Genomic DNA, 21095 nt, shown 5'->3' on the forward strand with positions numbered 1-21095 from the left:
AAAAAAAACTTTTATATATTAAACATAATATATTACAATATATTTTTGTAAACCAAAAAAGTTTATATTTCAGACAGCTTCCTTGTATGGTTTTGTCATTTTTCCAAGACTACGGTGTCTAAAACCAAGTTAAAACTATTTTAGTGCCATAACTGTGGTGTTTGACGTAAACTAATTATGATTTCCGTGGTAAATGTTGTAAGGGAGTGTCATCTGTGGGATAAACATTGTGTTGTTTACGATCAAATTTGGCACGCGTGTTAATAGAGGAGGGACCGGAAGTGGTATTTTTCTTCACTGTTTAATTAGACTCGAGTGTGAAATTTGGAGTCGAAGTTAAACACGGATTTTCTGTGGGATAAACGGACAGGACCGGCTGCTAAAACGGTGATTACAAAACTTATTTTTTATTGACTCACGTTTTACACCACTTCGTCTGAATTCCGCCTAAAAGGGCATTGAAGAAACGACCCGTTGCATATTTGAAGATCTCAAAATGGCCGTCGAGACGGATAGCAGATAGTCAGTTTGCGAAAGATGAGATTCCTTTTTTTACCTAGTACCTTTAAAAGTATCTATACCATGTGATGTGTCGAAGATGCCGAACTATGTAACGATTTAATACGAGTTCCCTGACGTTAGGAAGTGAAAGGAATAGTAAGTGCAAACAATAACAACTTGTGCTAGTTGGAAAGCCTCGCCAGTAGTTGGTGCAAATATGTCGTTTATTTTTGTTATGCATAATAAACCCCTGCACGTTTCGTAACACGGCGTTCAAACTGCTAAAAATAGCTTTAAGCTGCCTCGAGGAAGAGGCTCTTAATATTATTTAAGACCTACTTTGCCAGTGTATTACTTTGAGTCCATTGCAATGCTTTTAAATATATACATGTTTTCCCCTCTCTATATATAAATGCTATCTAGTGAAATTAACCCTTTTTTATTCTATTTATTTTTCGTTAATTTTGTTATGTTAATGCCAACGACATACATTTTGCTAAAGGGGAGTATTTTTTTAAGAATTTTTATATTTCAACCTCAGTTCCTATAATGCATCTATAATACACTATACACAAAAATAGTTACACTCAGGACCTTCAGGACAAAAATGTCCCCATTGAAACGAATTAAAACTGCAATATATCCCAGTGCCATTAAAGCATAATATCGTGAATTATATGATAGTATGCTTTCGTTCCGGAGCCCTGGATTCATAATTATTTTTTTTATATTTTCCACCAGATAGCGCCATTTTTCCTCATGTTTTTTCTGTTTGCTGTATTGTAGAGCACTGCAGGCCAATTGAATAAATGATGCCGTTAATATTGTTTGGGTGTGTTTTTTATGTGTGTATTGAGAAGTGTGTATGTGTGTGAAAAAACAGCAGAGGCATTATGTAAACAAACAGGCATTTAAAGGGTATGAAAATGAATGAATACTTGATAGTTATGATCAGGACTGATGTTGGTTAAAAAAATCTTAAGTCAGTGAAAGTGGAAAATAATATTAATATATAATATTTTTATGGCAGTTTTTGACGTGGATATTTTTTTCTTCTAAGGTCCTCGGAGTAACTTTTTTTAAATTGACGCACAAGGGTTAAATGAATGTTTTCGTGTCAGTAAAGAAATTCAAGTGTAAATGCAACACTTTCCTGAAAGCCTAATCATAAAGTGTTCTCCCTGGATTGTGTCTTATGCAAAATACAGTTTGTGCCAAATTTGCGACATGTGTTCTAAATTGCTGTACTCGTGTTTTCTTTGCAGCCCTGGTTGCATTTTTATTAAAGATTCTGTACTTTATGATCGTAGCAACATTTGTTTGGGTGTCAGTGTGGCATAAATCATAGATTAAAGGCATAAAACATACGTAAATGCTTAATACATATAAGGAAGGTCTCCCAAACTTTGCATGCAACAATGTCTGTTTGAAAGTGTGACACTTGGGAGACTAATCTTGTCAAGTATTTTAACATCTGTTCAAAACCAGCCTAACTGCCCACATAGGCCTACTTGGTTTTGTCACATTTGAAAAATTTAACCACATGGTCAAGCATCAAAAAGTCTAATATGGACCGTTTTATTTCAGTTCTTTCTTTCAGTCATATTTTGTCTCTCTTTGAAAAGCAGATTTATTTTGTGTATTACGAAGGTAAGCTGAGTTGTAGACCATTTTCCTGTGCTGTAAAATGCTTGAAATGCAAACTGCCATTCCCATTAGTTCAACCAAAAATGAAAATTCTCTAATTTACTCACCCTCATGCCATCCCAGATGTGTATGACTTTCATCTGCAGAATACAATGATTTTTAGAATATCTCAGCTCTGTAGGTCCATACAATGCAAGTTAATGGTAACCACAATTTTGAAGCTCCAAAAAGCACATATAGGCAGCGTAAAAGTAATACATATGTCTACAATTTTTTAATTGATATCTCCTGAAGCGATCTAATTGATTTTGAGCCAGAACAGACCATATACATTTTTCACTACATCTTGCCATTGCAGTTCAATCATGTTTTCAAGATCGATAACACTTCCTGGTGCTTGACCTATGTGCAGAGTGCTAGATGGTGCTAGTGAATGTAATCAAGCTTGAAATCATGATTGTGAAGGAGACTGCTAATGTCAAGATTTATAGTGAAAAAGTAGTATGGAGTCTTATGGATTACATTTATGTGGCCTTTATTTTCTTTTTGGAGTTTCAAAACTTTGGTCACCATTCACTTGCATTGTGTGGAACTACAGAGCTGAGATATTCTTTTAAACCATCTTTGTAAACCGTTCAGCAGAAGAAAGATAGTCATTCACACCTGGAATGAGGGTGAGTAAATCATGATAGTTTTTATATTTTCCATTATCCATATCTAAGGTGTAGATATAACTTGTCTTGCTTGTAAAATATGTCATTTAGAAATGCATGCAATTCAGGTTGCACCAGCACTTGAAAATGTCCTCAATGTCTGTCTGTCTGTCTTTTTTAAAAAAAAAAAATTGAGAATGCTTTCTAACATTGTTTATGGCAACATTTAAAGTCAGAGGTGTGTGTGTGTGTGTGTGTGTGTGTGTGTGTGTGTGTGTGTGTGTGTGTGTGTGTGTGTGTGTTTATATATATTTTAATTTGAATATCTTTTGTTTTATTTAGTTCCTTATTAGATGCCGCACTCCAGACGGTACCCACCCTCAGGGAGGGCAAGCCGCAGCAGCTACCAGGATCGATATCGTGAGCGGGATAGAGAGCGAGGGAGAAAACCTCGAAATCGGCGCTCGCCCTCATTCTCTTCCAGCAGTGAACCTGATAGGAGAGGGAGAGGACACAGGCAGTTGGCCGGCTATGCACGATCCAGGAGGTAAGTTTGATTTCAGAGAATAGTTCCTTCAATAGACTTACTGGAGACACTGTAAAAAATTTGGTAACCTTTATAAGTTAAGTCAGAGGCAATTTTCAAAGAAGCTACAGTAATAATACTGTTTACAACTCTAACAACAAGACTCACCAATTTTCACACATTGATCACAGATCTCTAGCTCTGCCCTCTAATTGTCTCTGAATAAATTTGTGACTGCATATAGATTAGGTGCAATCAATAGTGTGATGACTATTGTTTACTACGTAAAATGTGAAATAGTACATATGATGTATTTAAAAGCAGGAGCAAAGCAAAAGTAAACAGTTCCTTTGCATCTACTCTTTTGGGATAGCAAATAAAACTAATATCTGAAATGTCTATGTCAGTTTGTTTGCAGTTCCCAACATTTTGCATGGAATAATGATTTGAATTGAAAACTTGTGGGAATGTGTGAACCTCGTATGATATGATAACATTGTATAATATGGTAAAAGTTCCATTTCATAAATTTTTGGTGTCAAAACCTCATAGAAGATACATGAAATCATTTATATGAAATAATCGCTTCATTCGTCTTGGATTTAGAGTATGGAAATAATTCATTGGTAAAATAATTGCGCTCAACTTCTCCGCAGCTTCGACAATCGCTCTTCAGACCGCAGACCATACAACAAACACTACGCTGAGAGCTATCATCAACAGGAGCACAGCCGGGATCGGGACAGGGAACACAGGACGCCAAGCAACTACTGCTCCCGCGACGCATCGCCCAGCTACGACTACCGCCGGGGCCATGATCGGGACCGTGAGGACTCCTACCGAAGGAAAGGCAGCAGGCGTAAGCACAAACGAAGGCGGCGTAGAACCAGGTCCTATAGCCCATCCTCCTCGGTGAGTACTTCAATTCCCGAGCCTGCTCTTCCCCCCCCCCCGCCCCAATCCCTTCACCTATCTCTTCCTCTACACGCTTCTGTCTCTCTTTCTCTGTAATGTTTTTCTTTTTCACAGCCCCAGGATTTGGTAAGTAATGAACTCCTTTGTTTTAAGTTGTTTCTTTTTGTTGACCTTTTGTCTTTTAATTGAATATGAATGAAATAGCATTAGTCATTTACTCACCTTCACGTTATTCCAAACCTGCGTAACTTTCTTTAGTGGAACACAAAAGGAGAATGTCCGGTCCCAATTCACTTTCATTGTATGAGGTAAAACAAGTAGTGACTGGGGCTAACATTCTACCTAACATCTCCTTTAGTGTTCCACAGAAGACTGTCAGTCATGCAGGTTTTTGTGAACAACATGAGGGTGAGTAAATAATGACAGAAATACAAATTTTGGGTCAACTATCCCTTTAATAGTGGTAGTCCAAGTCTTGGATTTCAGTGTTTATAGTAATGTCAAACTAGGAATTGGTCCCTTTTGAAGAGCCTCTAGAGATTTTCATAATGATTTGATTTGTATTGCTAACTATGAAATAAGTTGTAAATGGGAGAGCCTCAGTAATTGTAATATTTATCTCTCTTAATTCACATTTATTCTTTATCTTGCTATCTACACAACTATATACATTTTTCCCACAATTTATAGATGGGGGGCATGCTGAGTGACTCCAGCAAGGTCTCCTAAGGAACCAAATTGGCCCGGTTGCTAGGGGGTTAGAGTCACATGGGGGAACCTCCTTATGGTTGCTATAATGTGGTTCACTCTCGGTGGGGCGTGTGGTGAGTTGTGCGTGGATGCCACGGAGAATAGATTAGGTCTCCACATGTGCTATGTCTCCGCGGTAACGCGCTCAACAACCCACGTGATAAAATGTGTGGATTGATGGTCTCAGACGCGGAGGCAACTGAGATTTGTCCTCCACCACCCGGTTGAGGTGAGTCACTACGCCACCACGAGGACCACACAGTGTGCATTGGGAATTGGGCATTCCAAATTAGTGAGAAAATCTAAGCAAAAAAAAGAATTTTTATATTGTTCCATAATATCAGCTGTTTTATTTTATTTGTTGTCTGACAGTAAAGCAACTTTTTTATTTTGATGGTTCTGAATAGCAATGCTTTTACTCATCTGCTTTTTTTTTAATGAGTAAATTTTGATGCTGGTTGCCTTTTGTGACTTTTGTCAGGGCTGCTAGGCAGAGGGATGAGGGGAGTTTGAAAGACAGCAAGAAGGGTGGGGTAAAATTGTTATCTTTGACTTGATCCCTTGCACTATATCCCTATCGTTATATATATCTCCTCACATGGTGTCATACGATTCACCCCATGATCACCAAACCTACCTACAACACTGCTCATCTTCTTCGCCGTGGCCACGGCTGCCCCCCTCCACTCTCCCTGCTCCGCCCACCTCCCCTACTCCCTCTGCGGTCGTGCTGTGACCTGTGACCCTGGCTGGGGCCGAAAGCAGCGGAGTGACAGCGGGACACGGGCTCTGTGTGTGAGGGACGACGAGGAGGGTCACCTGATCTGTCGGAATGGCGACGTCCTGCAAGAGAGATGTACACACTGCCACTACTACTACTCCTCTACTCTTATATCGTAACCTTTCTCCCTATTAGTACCAGCACACAGCAGACACACACAGGGGAGGGCAGCAAGTCATGACCATGATGGTGGTGATGATGATGCCGTGTTAGAATGTTCTCCCCTTTTGCCCCAACAGGCAAGGGGGAAGGCAGGTTGAACATGTCTTAGTAGATCTCCTCTATTTATGCTTTTGAAGGGGGTGGTGTGTTTGTATGATGATTTGCAGGGATGCTTAGGAATATTCCCAAGGACTTATGATATCCTATTTTATTTCTTGACTATGAAATAGAAGTTTCTTAGAATTAGCTCTAGGATATTTATTCTGTTCTTGAAGCATGTATTTGTTTACATCAAGATTCACGTTGCCCCCACGTCTTATGCTTTTCCGTCATTTAGGATTTGATTACTCATTGCCATTTATGTAGTGATTGCACTTTTCTAGGCGCATTTAATTTTCTGGAGATTAAAATCGAATAATTTCGTGTTTAACTGGCTTCAAAACTAGACCATCTGTGGTGAATCTATCAAGTTATGAAAACCCTAAAGATTACATTTTTTTTGTAGTTTTTAGTTGCCCCAGCACATTGCACCGATTCACCAGAGCAGTTTCTTTTTTTCCTTTTTTATTAAAAAGAAATGCAGACTGTTTTCGGCATTAAAAATTTGCAGATTTTTCATACAGTACGTGCATAATAATGTCGTATTTTCTTTTTTTTTTTAGGTTAACCTTAAAAGATGGTTTATTACAGACAGTTACAGTTAATGTGAGAGGTTCTAGGAAGCTTGGAACTTGTAAAAAAAATTATAATTCTATTCTGTCCACTGCCTAACTACTCTCTTTAAATTTCCACCTTCCCTTTTCTCTACTTCTTTTCCCTCTATTTGTCTCTTAGATGAGATCGTCAGCACTTTGGGTGAGGGCACCTTCGGGAGGGTGATGCAATGTATTGATCATCGAAGGTGAGTGTAATAACTTGGTAACTAAATCAGTAGTGTTAATACAGAAGCACTGTGGTAAAATGTTTTGATTAGCTGTTAAAACGTCTATTGAGATGTTGGGCCTGGAAATATGTGCTCCGAGAGCCATAAGCACAGTAAAAGATGTTTTATTGCCCAAAGGAGAATTATTGGAGTGTAATATAATGAAAATGGCAGTAATGTTTCAGTTTTACTTGAGAGAAAGTGAAATGGTCAAACTAATGTTTATTTGCTTGGTTAAGGGGCGGAGCTCATGTCGCTCTGAAGATAATCAAAAATGTTGAGAAGTACAAAGAGGCTGCACGGCTGGAGATCAACGTACTGGAAAGAATCAATGGAAAGGATCCTGAAAATAAAAAGTGAGTTGGAAAATCAGATTATCAAGTATCCTTTGAGCAATCTTGCATGAAGTACTTATCCTTACAGCTTGTAGGTGCAATCTAATCTGACCAAAGGATGGACCAAAGACAACATTTAATCACTTGCTTGCCAAATTGCTTTTCATGTTAAACGCTAGGTCTACATGATTATGACAAATCATAATTGACGATTATCATGCTTCATATTGTAATTGCGATTTATTCATCTAGATTAAAAAACTTTTTGTGGGGCAACTGCATGCCATATACTTTATGTAGGCTACACATGCAAAACAATTGTTCCTGAATTGCTTTATTGTATAATAAACAAGTGTTTTACCATTTATTCAAATTGTAAACAAATTTGAATCTTGAATATTTTTTGATTCATTGTGCAGCTCTATTAAACACAAAGGTCCCCTGTTTATAAAGGTATTTTCCTCTCCCTCTTAGTCTATGTGTGCAGATGTTTGACTGGTTTGACTATCACGGGCATATGTGTATCAGTTTTGAGCTGCTGGCCCTCAGCACTTTTGACTTCCTCAAAGAAAACAATTACCTGCCCTACTCTATCAGCCAAGTGCGTCATATGGCTTACCAGCTTTGCCTGGCTGTCAAGTGTAAGTAGACATGCCAAAGCCCAACATTCAAGATAGAATAAATGTGTGAAATTGCAGTGATGCTACACTCTGTTTTCCCAATAATAAATAAGTTCAATGCAGTTCATTGTATTTGGAAAATGCTGATGTTTCTCTCCTTTACAGTTTTACATGAGAACAAACTGACCCACACAGACCTAAAACCAGAAAACATCCTGTTCATCAACTCTGATTTTACAATGACATACAATGTGGAGAAGGTGATGGAAGAGTTTATTACCTCTAAACAAAGTCTTTATATTTTCTGTATTTCTCAATGAAGAAATTTGGAAGCACCTATTGATAAATATTTAGTCAAATGTGCAGTTTATTTCTGCAAATGCAATATTTTGAATTAAAAGAAAAACAAAGGACATCATTAAATATATGTAATAATTGATTGTCCTACTCTTTTTCTGTATGGTAGAAGCGAGATGAGCGTACTGTGAAAAGCACAGCAGTGAGGGTGGTGGATTTTGGCAGTGCTACATTTGACCATGAGCACCACAGCACCATTGTCTCAACCCGGCACTACAGAGCACCAGAAGTTATTCTGGGTAAGCATGTTTGGGCTTAGTGTCAGTCCTGCCTCATGATCTCCTGCCTCATGATCAATCACCATGTGTTTTAGATTTAAAACTCTTGTGATTAACATGAACCGAGACTAGCTAAAGTGTTGGTTAAAGATATAGTTCATTCAAAAATGAAAATTCTGTAATTATTCACTTACCGTGATGCCATCCCAGACTTTCTTTCTTCAGTAGAACACAAATGAAGATTTTTAGAAGATCTGATGCTGTTTGAAATGGCTGATCTCTCGCATGGTGTTCGTTCTTCTGTTGTAAATAAACCCAAATAAACATAAATACAATTTTCATGTGAACTCGCCGACCCGCTTGCATCACACTTCACGTCAGCTACTGGCAGGAAGCGCTTTTTTTAAAGTTAATAATTAATCATCTATTTATTTTTTACAAAAATGGATTGATTCGCTTCAGAAAACATTCATTGATCGATTGGAGTCACATGGATGACCTTTATGCTGCCTAAATGTGAGTTTTGGACCATCAAAGTGCTGGCACCCGTTATAAGGACATGACAGAGTTCTATCTTCTAAAAATCTTCATTTGTGTTCTGCTGAAGAAAGACAGTCGTACACATCTGGGATGGCATCCAGGTAAGTGAATAATGAGAGAATTTTCATTTTTGGGTGAACTATTCCTTTAAGAATGAGTTAATCGCAGCAGCAAGACAGCAGGTTACTTTCTTCCTTTCCACCACAAGGAATTTAATTAGATTCAGCTAGAGACTGCTGTGACTTCACTCAGGGAATTGTAAAACGTACGATTGGTAACCATGCAAGAATATTTCCAACCATAATATGTTATGAGTTGTTCTAGTTTGCATTGGGTACTGCAGAGTAAACAGTGCAGTCTCTTTTATTTTATTTTTTAAGTATGTCAAATGCAAGTGTAATGTATCTATGTGCACATACACTAAACCAATACACCTTTGTTTTTTTATTATGATGCAGTAACATGACATTGCCACTAGATGACTTGCTCATTCAAAACGGCCTACTAAATTGCTCCTCTCCTTTTCAGAATTGGGTTGGAGTCAGCCTTGTGATGTGTGGAGCATTGGCTGCATCCTCTTTGAATACTACCTCGGCTTCACACTTTTCCAGGTACAAAATCTACCTCCACTTTTTTTTTTTCTTGCCACTTGACAGCAGGCCTACACAGCCACACTTGTTTATTTTCACATAAGAAGCTTAAGATCAGGTGGAATCCTACCAAGGGGTCACAGGTGTTCATACCCGCACACTGAAGCAAACACCTGCCACTCACCCTTTGACCACAAACGCACTCACTAATGCTCCCTCTATTTCTTCCAGTCACACCCAAAGCCATCTGTTTAAGCTGGAAAGAACATATGTCCTTCCTGTATTGTAAAGTTTAGCCAAAAGAATACTGCTGAAGAGTCCCAATATTCCACAGTTGTCATAAACAAAACTTTTTAATTTCTCATTTCAATTCATTTCAGTGTCTGTCAGTTATTCTTGCATTTGTAATGCAAGGAATGTAAGCAATGTATTTTGTTCTTCAGACTCATGACAATCGGGAGCATTTAGCAATGATGGAAAGAATTTTGGGCCCTGTTCCTTCCCGGATGATTCGTAAGACTAGGTATATTTAAGCTTTTATTAAGACTGATTTAAACATACAGTTTCCATGTTACGCCATGTCAAAGCACGTTTGCATGAAATGGGTTTTGCAATTAATATGATCACCTCCCCTTCACAGGAAACAAAAATATTTTTACCGTGGGCGCCTGGACTGGGATGAGAACTCCTCAGCAGGAAGATATGTCAGAGAAAACTGCAAACCTTTACGGGTGAGGAACTCAGACTGTAAAACATTAGGGATGCATATTCATCTGCCTCATTCTTGATTTTAAAAGGCAAATTCTTTATTTTGTTGCATTTTACTTTTTAGCTCATGTACGCTTATGTTACAAACAGTTATCATTTTTCGCTTTCTAGAAATTTAATTTTGCAGTTTCCACCTTGTCTCAGACCCGTAGAATTACACTGACGTTCTTTTCTGCTGTACCTTCTAAGAGTAACATTTATTGACTTCTATTATGATTGGCCAACTTGTATTTACTGACATATTTCACACTGTTGTTTATTAGGGATGTCCAAGATGCTCAATTTCAAGGTAAACTGTTTTAAAAAATTTGAAGTTGAATTTACGGTAAAGTACTGTTACCGTAAAAGATACGGTGAACATTTTTCAGGCTTTACAGGATGTAATTTGATGCATCATATAAATGATTAAATTATATAAACATCATATACTAAACTTCTGGATCTATGAAAGTCTGCTTTTTATATATATATATATTGTTAATCACTGTAGTAACTACTAAAGGCCACATGATGACTTAAAGTTCATCAAATCATCCTTCCAGGATCAATCATTAATACACATGTCGAGTTTTGTACTCTCAAACACAAAACGCCATCAGGATAACGCATGTGATGCTAAAATAATGCAATAAACATTAATTAAACCACACAAAATATAACACAGAAACACCCCACTGTACGTAACTAATATACAAAAATAAGAAGAAACATAACTAATGAAATATAATGAAATGTTATGGGCCATGCAGGGACTTCTGGGAATGCTCAATTATTGTTTTTCACCGTAATTTTTAAAAGTTTACAATAAAAGGGACATTTTTACTCTTGTTAAACATAATATAATATAATTTTTTACTGTTAATTAAATGGTAAAATCATACTTTTTTACCGTAAAATTACATGTATTGTCTTGTTACAATTTTTTATTTACTGTATGTTAATGTAACTACTCGTTAACCACTTTTTTTACTGTAGCATTTTTCATGTTCATTTAACATTAAGATATTTTACAGTGTACCACTAGGTTACATGAAGGAAATTTAAAAATTGTTATTTCCAGGCCTGACAATGAGTAAAATCTAAAGTTATGGAATTGAGAATAAAATAATTTTTTCTAGTTTAGCTAAAATATTTCATCAGGTAGAAATTGCTGTTTTTGAGTGTTTGTGTAGAGTAAAACTGTTTCAAAAGCAGGCCTTATCTGTGAATAAATGTTTCATTTAAATCTAGTAATTCAAATTGTAAGTACCTGATAAGCAAACGGGAATCTGTTCAGCAAAAACAAATCATGTTAATCGCATACTGCCATGGAAAAGTCAATTATTCAAAAACTGGAGTACTGAATGGCTGTTTATGTAAATGTGTGTTGTCATGTAAATAGGCTCATTGTTGTACAACCTTTTTTTTCTCACACAGAGATATCTTCTCTCTGAAGCTGAAGAGCATCACCAGATGTTTGATCTGATAGAGGCCATGCTGGAATACGAGCCGGCGAAGCGCATCTCTCTCGCTTCAGCCCTAAAGCATCCCTTCTTTCAGAGCAACATCAGCACTGCTGACCAGATCGCCGGTAAAAGCTGGGAGGGAAGCCGCGACATCAGTCGGTGACACAGATAAACAAACATCTCTATCTTGCACCAACATCTCCGAGGACTCGCATGCCAAAAGAGTTGGAGCCGAACTGACCTTTTATACAAAGTTTTGCAGTTCAAGAGAAATAAAACATTTTATGGCTGGTCGACTGGCAGAGTTCTGCATTTATCGATCATCTTCCTATAATGTGAGAACAACCTCTTGTTGTTAGGAGAATAAGAGAACATGGCTTATAGAAGTTCCCATAAACTGTCGTGCTTGTAGCCGATTTTTTTATTGGACATTTCAAGGGATTGCTGAATGGTTATGCCCTCTTTGGCAGGAATTCAGTTCTTCCAGTGAACAGACAGTTTTGGCTAGTGATTCTTTTGGACAGCTATAGGCTGAGGGACAGTGGTTCGAATCATCTTATTAGTCTGACACTCCTTAGAAAATAACTGAGAGACCATCAAAGCAAGCATTATATCTGTTACAATCTAGTTATTTATTGGGTGGATCCATTTTCTGCATTTTAGCCCTTAGCTGATTAAAACAAAAAATGCAAATGCATTACAACCCACACAATTATTGTATTCGATATTCAAACCAAGTAACAGAGCACGCATTGTTCTGTTCTTCCTGTCCATCGCACACATTTACAGTATTTATTTAGTTCTAACTGTCTATCTTTTTGTGACTTTGTATGAAATTTAATGTATAAATGTGTAAATATGAATAAATATGTTGTGACTATAGAATAAAGGCCCTGTCTGTCTGCCTGCTGTGAAAATGTTTTCACGGCAGCTCCCCGGGCAACATATTTTTACAATCACAAGGTTCTTGTCGCGCATTCATTTTCAGGTTGTTGTTTTTTTGTTTCATAACATTATCATTTTACAAAGTATGCCATATTGGAGAGCATCATGAAACACTTTTTTTTTTAGAGGAGGAAAATGCTGTTCCAGTATGGTTGAGGCATAGACATAGCGAAATCAGTGTGTTTTAAAAAAAACATATTAGTGTGGATGTGACCTGTGTTACCACCTAGCAACGCGCTAATACCCACTCAGGATTCCTTGGGAAACTCATGACAACATCCTGGCACTGGTGGGGAGTTTTAAATGAGCATGCACCATTCACGTTTATTTCTGAAAATGTAAAAGTCTTCGTAGAAACTGTATGAAAACCATGCCAAGAGCCTATACATCGATCAACCGCAACATTAAAACCACCTGCCTAATATTGTGTAGGTCCCCTCGTGCTGCCAATACGGCGCTAACCTGCATCTAAGAACAGCATTCAGAGATTATATACTTCTCACCACAATTGTACAGAGCGGTTATCTGAGTTACCATAGACTTTGCCAGTTCTAACCAGTCTCCCCATTCTCAACAAGGCATATCCATCCACAGAACTGCCGCTCACTGGATGTTTTTTGTTTTTGACACCATTCTGAGTAAATTCTAGAGATTTGGCATTGTTTTGTCAGCATGAGGGGGACCTACACAATATTAGGCAGGTGGTTTTAATGTTGTGGCTGATCGGTGTGTAATGTTTTCAGGAATCTGAGTGATGAGTTCACAGAATTAATTCCAGTATTTCTTTAGACTTCGTGGCCCTCGTTGTTGGCCCTCCTTTACTCATTCATGGCCAAAAGACACTGCAGCTTAGCATTTAGGCAATTACAGTAAAGCTCTTCTAAAAGCACCCTTTCTGAGATCACTCATCAAGCTTTATTTAGAATGGATCTCTCAGCCAGACCTTTTCAAATACAGTGATTTCATGCTATGGTGTTTTGAGACCGTATAGACTACATTTACCCAATTTAATGGGTCTTAATGTGTTTAAACTAGGGCTGGGAAATTTAACATGTTTATGCAATTAATAGTTGACAGTTTAATGTGTTTAAAAATAATAATAATGCAGTATAAAGTTTTTGTGTTTGTTTTATTTCACTCTTTGAAACTTCACTTCAATGATTTTCCCCACTTCCTGTTGCTAAAATTACTATAACATTTTCAAAGGTACACGCTCGACTGCACATCCTAGCACAGAAACGGATTGTGTGGAGCAGTGCACACTGATTCATTACACTCAACGCACGTACCGGGCATAATAAACACAGGTGTGGATTTATTGTATGAAGAAAGGAGACTTAACCCGCAAGCGGTGAGCCAGGTGTGGGAGAAATACGGGCAAGCAGTGTCAAAAGCGAAACCGCACAAAACCTTCATGGTGTGTGCCATAGGGACTGAACAGGCAGCCAGAGAAAACAACAGTTTTGAGATTTTAAACTTCAGCAAATTAAGCTTAAGCCATTACATTTGTTTTATATTTGTATGTATAGACTTATAATGCATTGGCAATGTACACTTACGTTTATCTTGGCAATAAAGCTTTATGAATTGAATCTGCTCATTTAATCCTATTATTATTATTATAATAATGGCACGTAAACACATACTTGTATAAAATATTTATACCTTTAAATATGTACATATTGAAATGAAATGATGAAAACGAATGTTGCAAGTTCTTGTGACAACGTATCTGATATTTTAATGTTTGTTTTAATGTACCACGATTAATCGCAATTAATCAAATACTGTGCGATTAATTACACTTTTTTTTTTTAAGCGATTCACAGCCCTAGTTTGTCACACTTAAGAAATAGTTTAAAATGAGTTGTTAATGAACTAGTAACATGTTGTTTAAGGCCAAATGGTGGGAACTGGGAAGGAAAATTTGGTTGCGTCATTCTTTCAACACAGACGTTTCCTATCCGTAACCCTCCTAAAAATCTGTTTTTCTTCCTACCTTCCCATCTGCTTGAAGGAAAGATCTTTGCCCTTAATCTGTTAAGATCAGTCAATCATACATGAGATGTATCTGATTTTTTTATTTTTACTTTTTAAGATATATAGTAGGTCATCCTCACCCCACTAAAATATAGATGTTTACAAATATAACTGTGATTTTAACTATTCTCAGCTGCACAGCATCAAAGGTATCTTCCCCTCTCACATGTCTGTGAAATGCCCCGCCATCACTAATGTGATTATCAACAATTACGTCATTTGGCAATTAGATGTGGGACAGATGCAGGGAGTGAGCTGCTTTAAAAACATGTAAACCAATGTGACAGTTGTAAAGCTCACAGATTCGGGATGAGTTTGGAAGTCCTTGGATCAGATGTGCATCTGAGGATATTTACCACATATCAGGTATGCCTGCTGTATGTATCCTAGAATGTATATTACTGACTGATTTTTGTATGAAATTAATGTTAATGCTAATATTAACAAATACAACCTTATTGTTTATTAACCAAGATTTATTAATCTTGGTTAATGATAATTTCTTCTATAGCCTACATGGATATATTAACAATGCGTTATGAACTATATATATATATATATATATATATATATATATATATATATATATATATATATATATATATATATATATACATACATATGCATAGCTCTGGAAAAATAATCTATGTTTGAGAAAATCTGGGTTATTCCACCAAATATTGATTTCTGAACTTATCCTCAGTTAAAACATTAGTATTGTGTTGTTTAAAAATTAATATGAACTTGTTTTCTTTGCATTATTCGAGGTCTGAAAACACGGCATCTTTTTTGTTATTTTGACCAGTTGTCATTTTCTACAAATAAATGCTCTAAATGACAATATGTTTATTTGGAAACTGGGAGAAATGTCATCAGTACTTTATAGAATAAAACAAAATGTTCCTTTTACTCAAACACATCTCTATAAATAGTAAATCCAGAGAAACTGATTATTTTGCAGTGGTCTCTTACTTTCCTCCAGAGATATGTTTATATTAATCAAGACAAAAAATATGCTGTTAAATATATTGTTCATTGTTTGTTCATGATACTTAATGCATTTGTTAATGTCAATGAATAGAATAGTAAAATGTTGCCATGTTGTTTAATATTAAGCTGATTGTGTTTCATTAACATTCCTTAATTTGGATATATTGGATTTGAAAATCTGGAATACTCTTCTCTACCGTTCCAGTGAAATACCAAAGCAATCTTGACTCTTGAACTTCAGCCTCACTGAGCTTGAAAAGGGCTCAAACGTACACCTTCAGCTCATTATCGCCTAGGAATAAACCCACGCAAAGACGGGATGAACTCTGTGGTGAAGAAATCCCTGGATGCCCCGCTCAGACAGCTGACCGGCTGCGTGACGGGAGTTAAGGATGGATTTAGCAGGAAAAGCAAAACCGCGCGCAGGAAGAGCGCCCCCTGTTGCTACAGCCAGACAGCGCATGACTCCTCCTGGATTAGGGCTTACCAAGCAGAACTGCAAAAGGAAAGGTAGGCCTACGTATGGAAGCCAATTTCCGCCACATTGAAAATAAAATTATGCAAAATGCACCGATACATTTTTACATACAAAATGATACTGTGCATCGGTAATTCATAATTATGAAACTGAAAGTGTAGATAGGATGTTTTTAAATCTATTTCATGAGTTCGACTTTTTAATCTTAATCATAAATATGAATTAATATCTCATAATTATAATTTACCAAAACAGTTTTTTTTTTTTCATATGGCATGGTCAAAGACATCCATCTCATGCATGTTTGAATAGGGAAAAACTTGAAAATCGAAATCACCTTCAGTGTTAAAAGCCCCTTAGGCAGAATGTTAGCCTCAGTCACCATTCACTTTCATTGCATCTTTTTTTCCATACAGTGAAAGTGTATTGAGGGTGTCAGTCCCTGACATTCTACCTAACATCTCCAATGAACTATAGTTTCTCCATGGCTTATTGCTGATCTTTGTTGGTTCATGTTATTATATTTCTAAGTCGAAGATCTTTATTCTGGTTGAACAGGAAATTGAGGCAAGTAAAGTTTGCGCAGAAGAATGCAGAAAAAGCCGCAATGAGAGTAAACTACAGAAGTGCACACCGCTACACAAAGGTGAGTTTGTAATGCTTGGTGTCTTGATGTTTATATTTTTGAAAACACAGTGCATGGTAGCCTGACTTTTTTTTAATTCTTTGTGGTTTTTTTTTTAGAAACCTGTTCAGAGGAAAAGCAAGACTGCCACCAAAAATGATGACTCGTTTTTTGGTGCCTTCCAAGGGCTGAGTCTGAGCATGAGTGGAGCCCAGTCTTCCATGCCTTCCAGTCTTCCAAGTGCAGACCAATGTAAGGTCATGTGACGACAATGTGTTTCAAATGACTGTATCTCTAATGCTGTAACATCTGGGACTATGTCCTCACTCAGTTTCTGACCACTGATTTCTTTTGAGGTTTAGTATTTTTAATTCATAATTAATAAAACCCAAATGTCCAACCTTCCAACCCAATTTCCTTGAAAATGCTGCATGATTATAATATTATTGAATATCTTTTTTAAAATGACATGAGTTAAAAGTGTCATTGAAGTGTGAATTACTGCCTGCATTCCAAGAATATTAAACAATTGCAACATGTATTTGATTTAGAAGCATTTTTTCCATGTTTGTTGACTTTAATTTTGAATGACATGCTTTAAAAAGGATGTACAGTAGTTTAGAAAATGGAACTCTGTTTGTTTTTTGCAAATACTTAAAAACAACAATAGTACTTGAAGTGCTGGTAAACAATTGAACCAGCTCCTTTCACATCACAATAAAGATAAATTGCATTTTATTATTTTACACCATTTTAACATGTCAATATGTAGGACTTGTCAATACTATCAGTGTTTTCTGAATGTCCTTTTCTCATCCGCAAGCTTCACAGTAATTAATGTGCATGTGTTTTTCAAAATAAATGGAAAAATCTCTCTATAGTCATTTTTAGTCAAAACATTAACCATTGGGATTGGCCAAGAACATTATTCATAGTCAAGTCAGATTTGATTGTTGTTCATCCATGTGAACATACAGGTATGGAAATGTCATTCTTCCAAATGACCCTGGTGCTCTATTTGCTTAAGACAATTTAATTAGTTTGTGCAAACTGACATCAGGACATTTTCTCAGGATAATGTATGCACAGGGAATTGTGGGACTCAATGCACACATGACCGTGTACATACATCATTTTGAGACTTAATACAGCACATGACAGTATCACAGTATAAATAGAGCATTATGGGAATTCTGAGAGCATGAACAGAATATTCCAAACACAAAATGCATTTTAAGAAACCGTGCTAAGTCATGCGGGTTTGGCATGACTTGAGGGTGAGTAAATTATGGAATTTAAAATGTTTTTGTCAACTACTCCTTTAACCAATTCAACTTGTAGGCTATCTTTTTGAGATTAATTTAAGGATATGGTTTATTAGCTATTATGATTCCTAAGGACCTAAGTATTAAAGGCCCTTGCCATGAATGACCACACATGGCAAGTAGGGCATGCCTTTAATTATTGTACCGTCCTTGCACTCAGCAAAATAAAGTTTCTCACTTATGCTCGGACGCAGGAACACGATACATGTAATTTACAGAATTGACGATTGTCGAAACAAGACACCATATGTAGGAGACACTGAATTTACTTGACCGTAGACTGATGCCTTGATGTGAGCAATTATAGGGCACCACACAGTTAGCCTATTGTGCAACGCTGCAACACGTTAGCTTACCATTTAATGTAGTATGGTATTTTGTAAACAAGAAACTGCTATTTTACCTCTGTGTTCTGACATATTTCCAAATGAAAGAGGAAATGAAACAATAAAAAGTGTAGAACTGGACTTTAATCAGTAATTGATTGGAATGTGAAAAGTGACGCTGTACCAGAATGGATCCAGTTGGTTGGAGGGGAGGACTGAATAAATGAAGATGAACTGGTGATATCAGCTGACAAGAATCATTTTAGAGGCAGAGCAACTTTATGCATTATGATGAAAGATTGTGAAGACAAACATGAATTCTTGGGAAGAGCATGCACAAACTACACTGTAAAAATTGCCTTGTAAAATAACACAAAGTGCTGGCAGCAGGTGTGCCAGCTTTTAACAAATGTACTACAGTGGTTGTACCATTTTTGAATAAACAGTGTTTTAAACAATCAGTGGAGTACTGTAAATTAATAAATACAGTATTTTGCTGCAGCTGGAGTGCCAGCTCATTACTGTTGTCTTACAGTGATTGTGTTTTTAATTGACAGTTTCTTGCTTTAAATCTCCAACACAGTAAAAAAAAAAAAAAAAAAAATGGTAAACAAACAAATATATATATATGTCAGCACCATTCTGTGTTTCTGTAGAGTTTGTACTGCTTTTACAGTGACGGTGTCTTGCTGTATTTTCACTACACAGTTAAATACTGTAAATGCTAAAAATACAGTATAGAGCTGGTAGAAATACTGGATTTCTGAAGTATCAATACTGTTTTGTGTTTGCATAATCCTTACTGTGATTTCAAAATATAGTAAAATACAGATTTTACAACAACAAAAAACACTCCCCAGATTAAAAATGACTATTAACATGACATGACACAGTTTGAAATGACTTGAATACGTTTTATTTTAAACATTCTTTTATTTATTTCAAATATTTGAGAAAACTTGGTTGTCAACAACCTTCAATAGTCTAAACAGAGATTTGCCATATTACATTCAACTGAAAAACTGACATTAGATATCAAAATTCCAGCATCAAAAATGACAAGAAAATGACAGCATTACAAACTGAAATAAAATTCAAGAACAAAATGTTCTAATAAATCAGCTACTAAAAAACAAAGCAAAAACAATACTTGCCCTTTAAGTTGAATGTCAACATGACAGTCACAATGAATGAATGAGTTTGTCAAAAGATTGCGAGAATTGGAGTTTGACTACAGGTGACAATGTAAGTGTATGTGTGTGTGTGTGTGTGTGTGTGTGTGTGCGTGTGTGTGTGCGTGTGTGTATTTAGCACTTTGTGGGGACCAAATGTCCCCATAAGTATAGTAAAACCCAAAATATTTGACTTTGTGGGGACATTTTGTCAGTCCCCATGAGGAAAACAGCTTATGAATCATACTTAAACATAATAATAATTATGTTTTTAAAAATGTAAAAATGCAGAACGTTTTCTGTGAGGGTTAAGGGATAGAACAAAGTTTGTACAGTATAAAAACATTATGTCTATGGAAATTCCCCATAAAACATGGAAACACAACATTTTTCCATGTGTGTGTGTGTGTGTGTGTGTGTGTGTGTGTGTGTGAGAGAGAGAGAGAGAGAGAGAGAGAGAGAGAGAGAGAGAGAGAGGAGAATGTGAACTTAACTGCTGACTTCTCTAAATTAAACTCCAATCAAAGTTTATGAGTTTCTTCAGTTGGGTGGAGACATGGGGATTGACTGTGACAGTCTTCTTTAGGACCATTGTCCCAATCCTCTTTCAGACCACTTTGGCCCAGCTGGTTTTAGCATTGACTTAATATACATTATTAATTAAAAGTGTATACCCTTTCTTATGTGCTGAAATTAGAACTTTCCTGGCCCCTGAAATATATTTATTTTTATTATTTTGTCTCCTTCATCTTATTTATGTATACATATTGGTAGGTTTATTCATGTTTTTTATACATGTCATTCTCCTGTACTTGTCTTTATGACTCCATGATTGATCTTATTGAACATTTATATAGAAAAAAATCCACAGTTTTAGCACCATGCATCCGTATTGATTTGATACGGGATGCATAATTTTAACTTTAAATACGGGACGATCCTGTATTTTACAGGACGGGTGGTAAACCTAGCCCTACTCAAAAACTACGATGATGCTGCCTCCAATTACAATTAATGAAATATCCAATTATTATCATCATCACATGGCTGTCAATATGTTTAACAATCTAAAATAATTGTCATTACCCAAACAAACAGGAACTATTATACATACCTTCTTACTGGAGCTAGCTGATGTTTCTCAGGCCCACCCACCGTGCTGGAAGGCAAGTAGTTTGTGTTCCTAAAATGTTTTTAAATTTAAAAATGTAAAAGTCAATGAGTGTTTTAACCTTCCTCACAATCAGCAGAAAGGGGACTTACTAATACTGGCAGGTGGTTTTATTGTTGTGGCTGATTGGTGTATATAGGCTACAACAAGGTAATTTATAATCATTACAATAAATACATATATACATTTTTATATTTTTGTAATCCTAAATACAGGGTTGGGGAGTAACGGAAAATATTTGACAGGATTACATATTTAAAATACAAAATATTAGTAACTGTATTACGCTAGTT

At 36.4% G+C, this 21095-nt stretch overlaps 2 protein-coding genes across 4 annotated transcripts; both read left to right on the forward strand.

Annotated features, from left to right (window-relative positions):
- The first annotated feature begins 257 nt into the window (after positions 1-257).
- On the forward strand, positions 258-14267 carry LOC127619654 (dual specificity protein kinase CLK2). 3 transcript variants are annotated; one of them, XM_052092613.1, is made up of 14 exons: positions 258-387; positions 3144-3348; positions 3984-4239; positions 5758-5848; positions 6770-6836; positions 7097-7213; positions 7667-7833; positions 7978-8072; positions 8279-8408; positions 9456-9538; positions 9961-10040; positions 10158-10248; positions 10549-10574; positions 11702-11883. In XM_052092613.1, exons 2-14 carry the CDS (start codon positions 3155-3157, stop codon positions 11748-11750), a joined length of 1446 nt encoding a protein of 481 aa, XP_051948573.1. In that variant the 5' UTR covers positions 258-387; positions 3144-3154; the 3' UTR covers positions 11751-11883. The 3 variants fall into 3 exon arrangements, with proteins under 3 accessions (XP_051948573.1, XP_051948572.1, XP_051948574.1); XM_052092612.1 differs by lacking the exon at positions 10549-10574 and having other exon boundaries at positions 11702-14267; XM_052092614.1 differs by lacking the exons at positions 258-387; positions 3144-3348; positions 5758-5848; positions 10549-10574 and having other exon boundaries at positions 4092-4239; positions 11702-14267.
- A 692-nt stretch (positions 14268-14959) lies between these two features.
- On the forward strand, positions 14960-18791 carry si:ch211-81a5.8 (uncharacterized protein LOC560648 homolog). The gene is made up of 4 exons (XM_052093415.1): positions 14960-15081; positions 15911-16215; positions 16742-16829; positions 16928-18791. The coding sequence occupies exons 2-4, from the start codon at positions 16025-16027 to the stop codon at positions 17072-17074; spliced, it is 426 nt and encodes a 141-aa protein (XP_051949375.1). The 5' UTR covers positions 14960-15081; positions 15911-16024; the 3' UTR covers positions 17075-18791.
- Positions 18792-21095: the final 2304 nt, after the last annotated feature.

This window comes from Xyrauchen texanus, chromosome 26, assembly GCF_025860055.1.
Source record: "Xyrauchen texanus isolate HMW12.3.18 chromosome 26, RBS_HiC_50CHRs, whole genome shotgun sequence".
Classification (NCBI taxonomy): domain Eukaryota; kingdom Metazoa; phylum Chordata; class Actinopteri; order Cypriniformes; family Catostomidae; genus Xyrauchen; species Xyrauchen texanus.

Bases quoted from the DNA above. Each gene is read 5' to 3' on its own strand.
- LOC127619654 (XM_052092612.1), top strand. From the start codon at position 3,155: ATGCCGCACTCCAGACGGTACCCACCCTCAGGGAGGGCAAGCCGCAGC. The intron at 4,240-5,757 runs GTGAGTACTTCA...GGCCGAAAGCAG, and splicing joins CCTATAGCCCATCCTCCTCG to CGGAGTGACAGCGGGACACG. The intron at 10,249-11,701 runs GTGAGGAACTCA...TTTCTCACACAG, and splicing joins AAAACTGCAAACCTTTACGG to AGATATCTTCTCTCTGAAGC.
- si:ch211-81a5.8 (XM_052093415.1), top strand. From the start codon at position 16,025: ATGAACTCTGTGGTGAAGAAATCCCTGGATGCCCCGCTCAGACAGCTG. The intron at 16,216-16,741 runs GTAGGCCTACGT...CTGGTTGAACAG, and splicing joins GCAGAACTGCAAAAGGAAAG to GAAATTGAGGCAAGTAAAGT. The intron at 16,830-16,927 runs GTGAGTTTGTAA...TTTTTTTTTTAG, and splicing joins GTGCACACCGCTACACAAAG to AAACCTGTTCAGAGGAAAAG.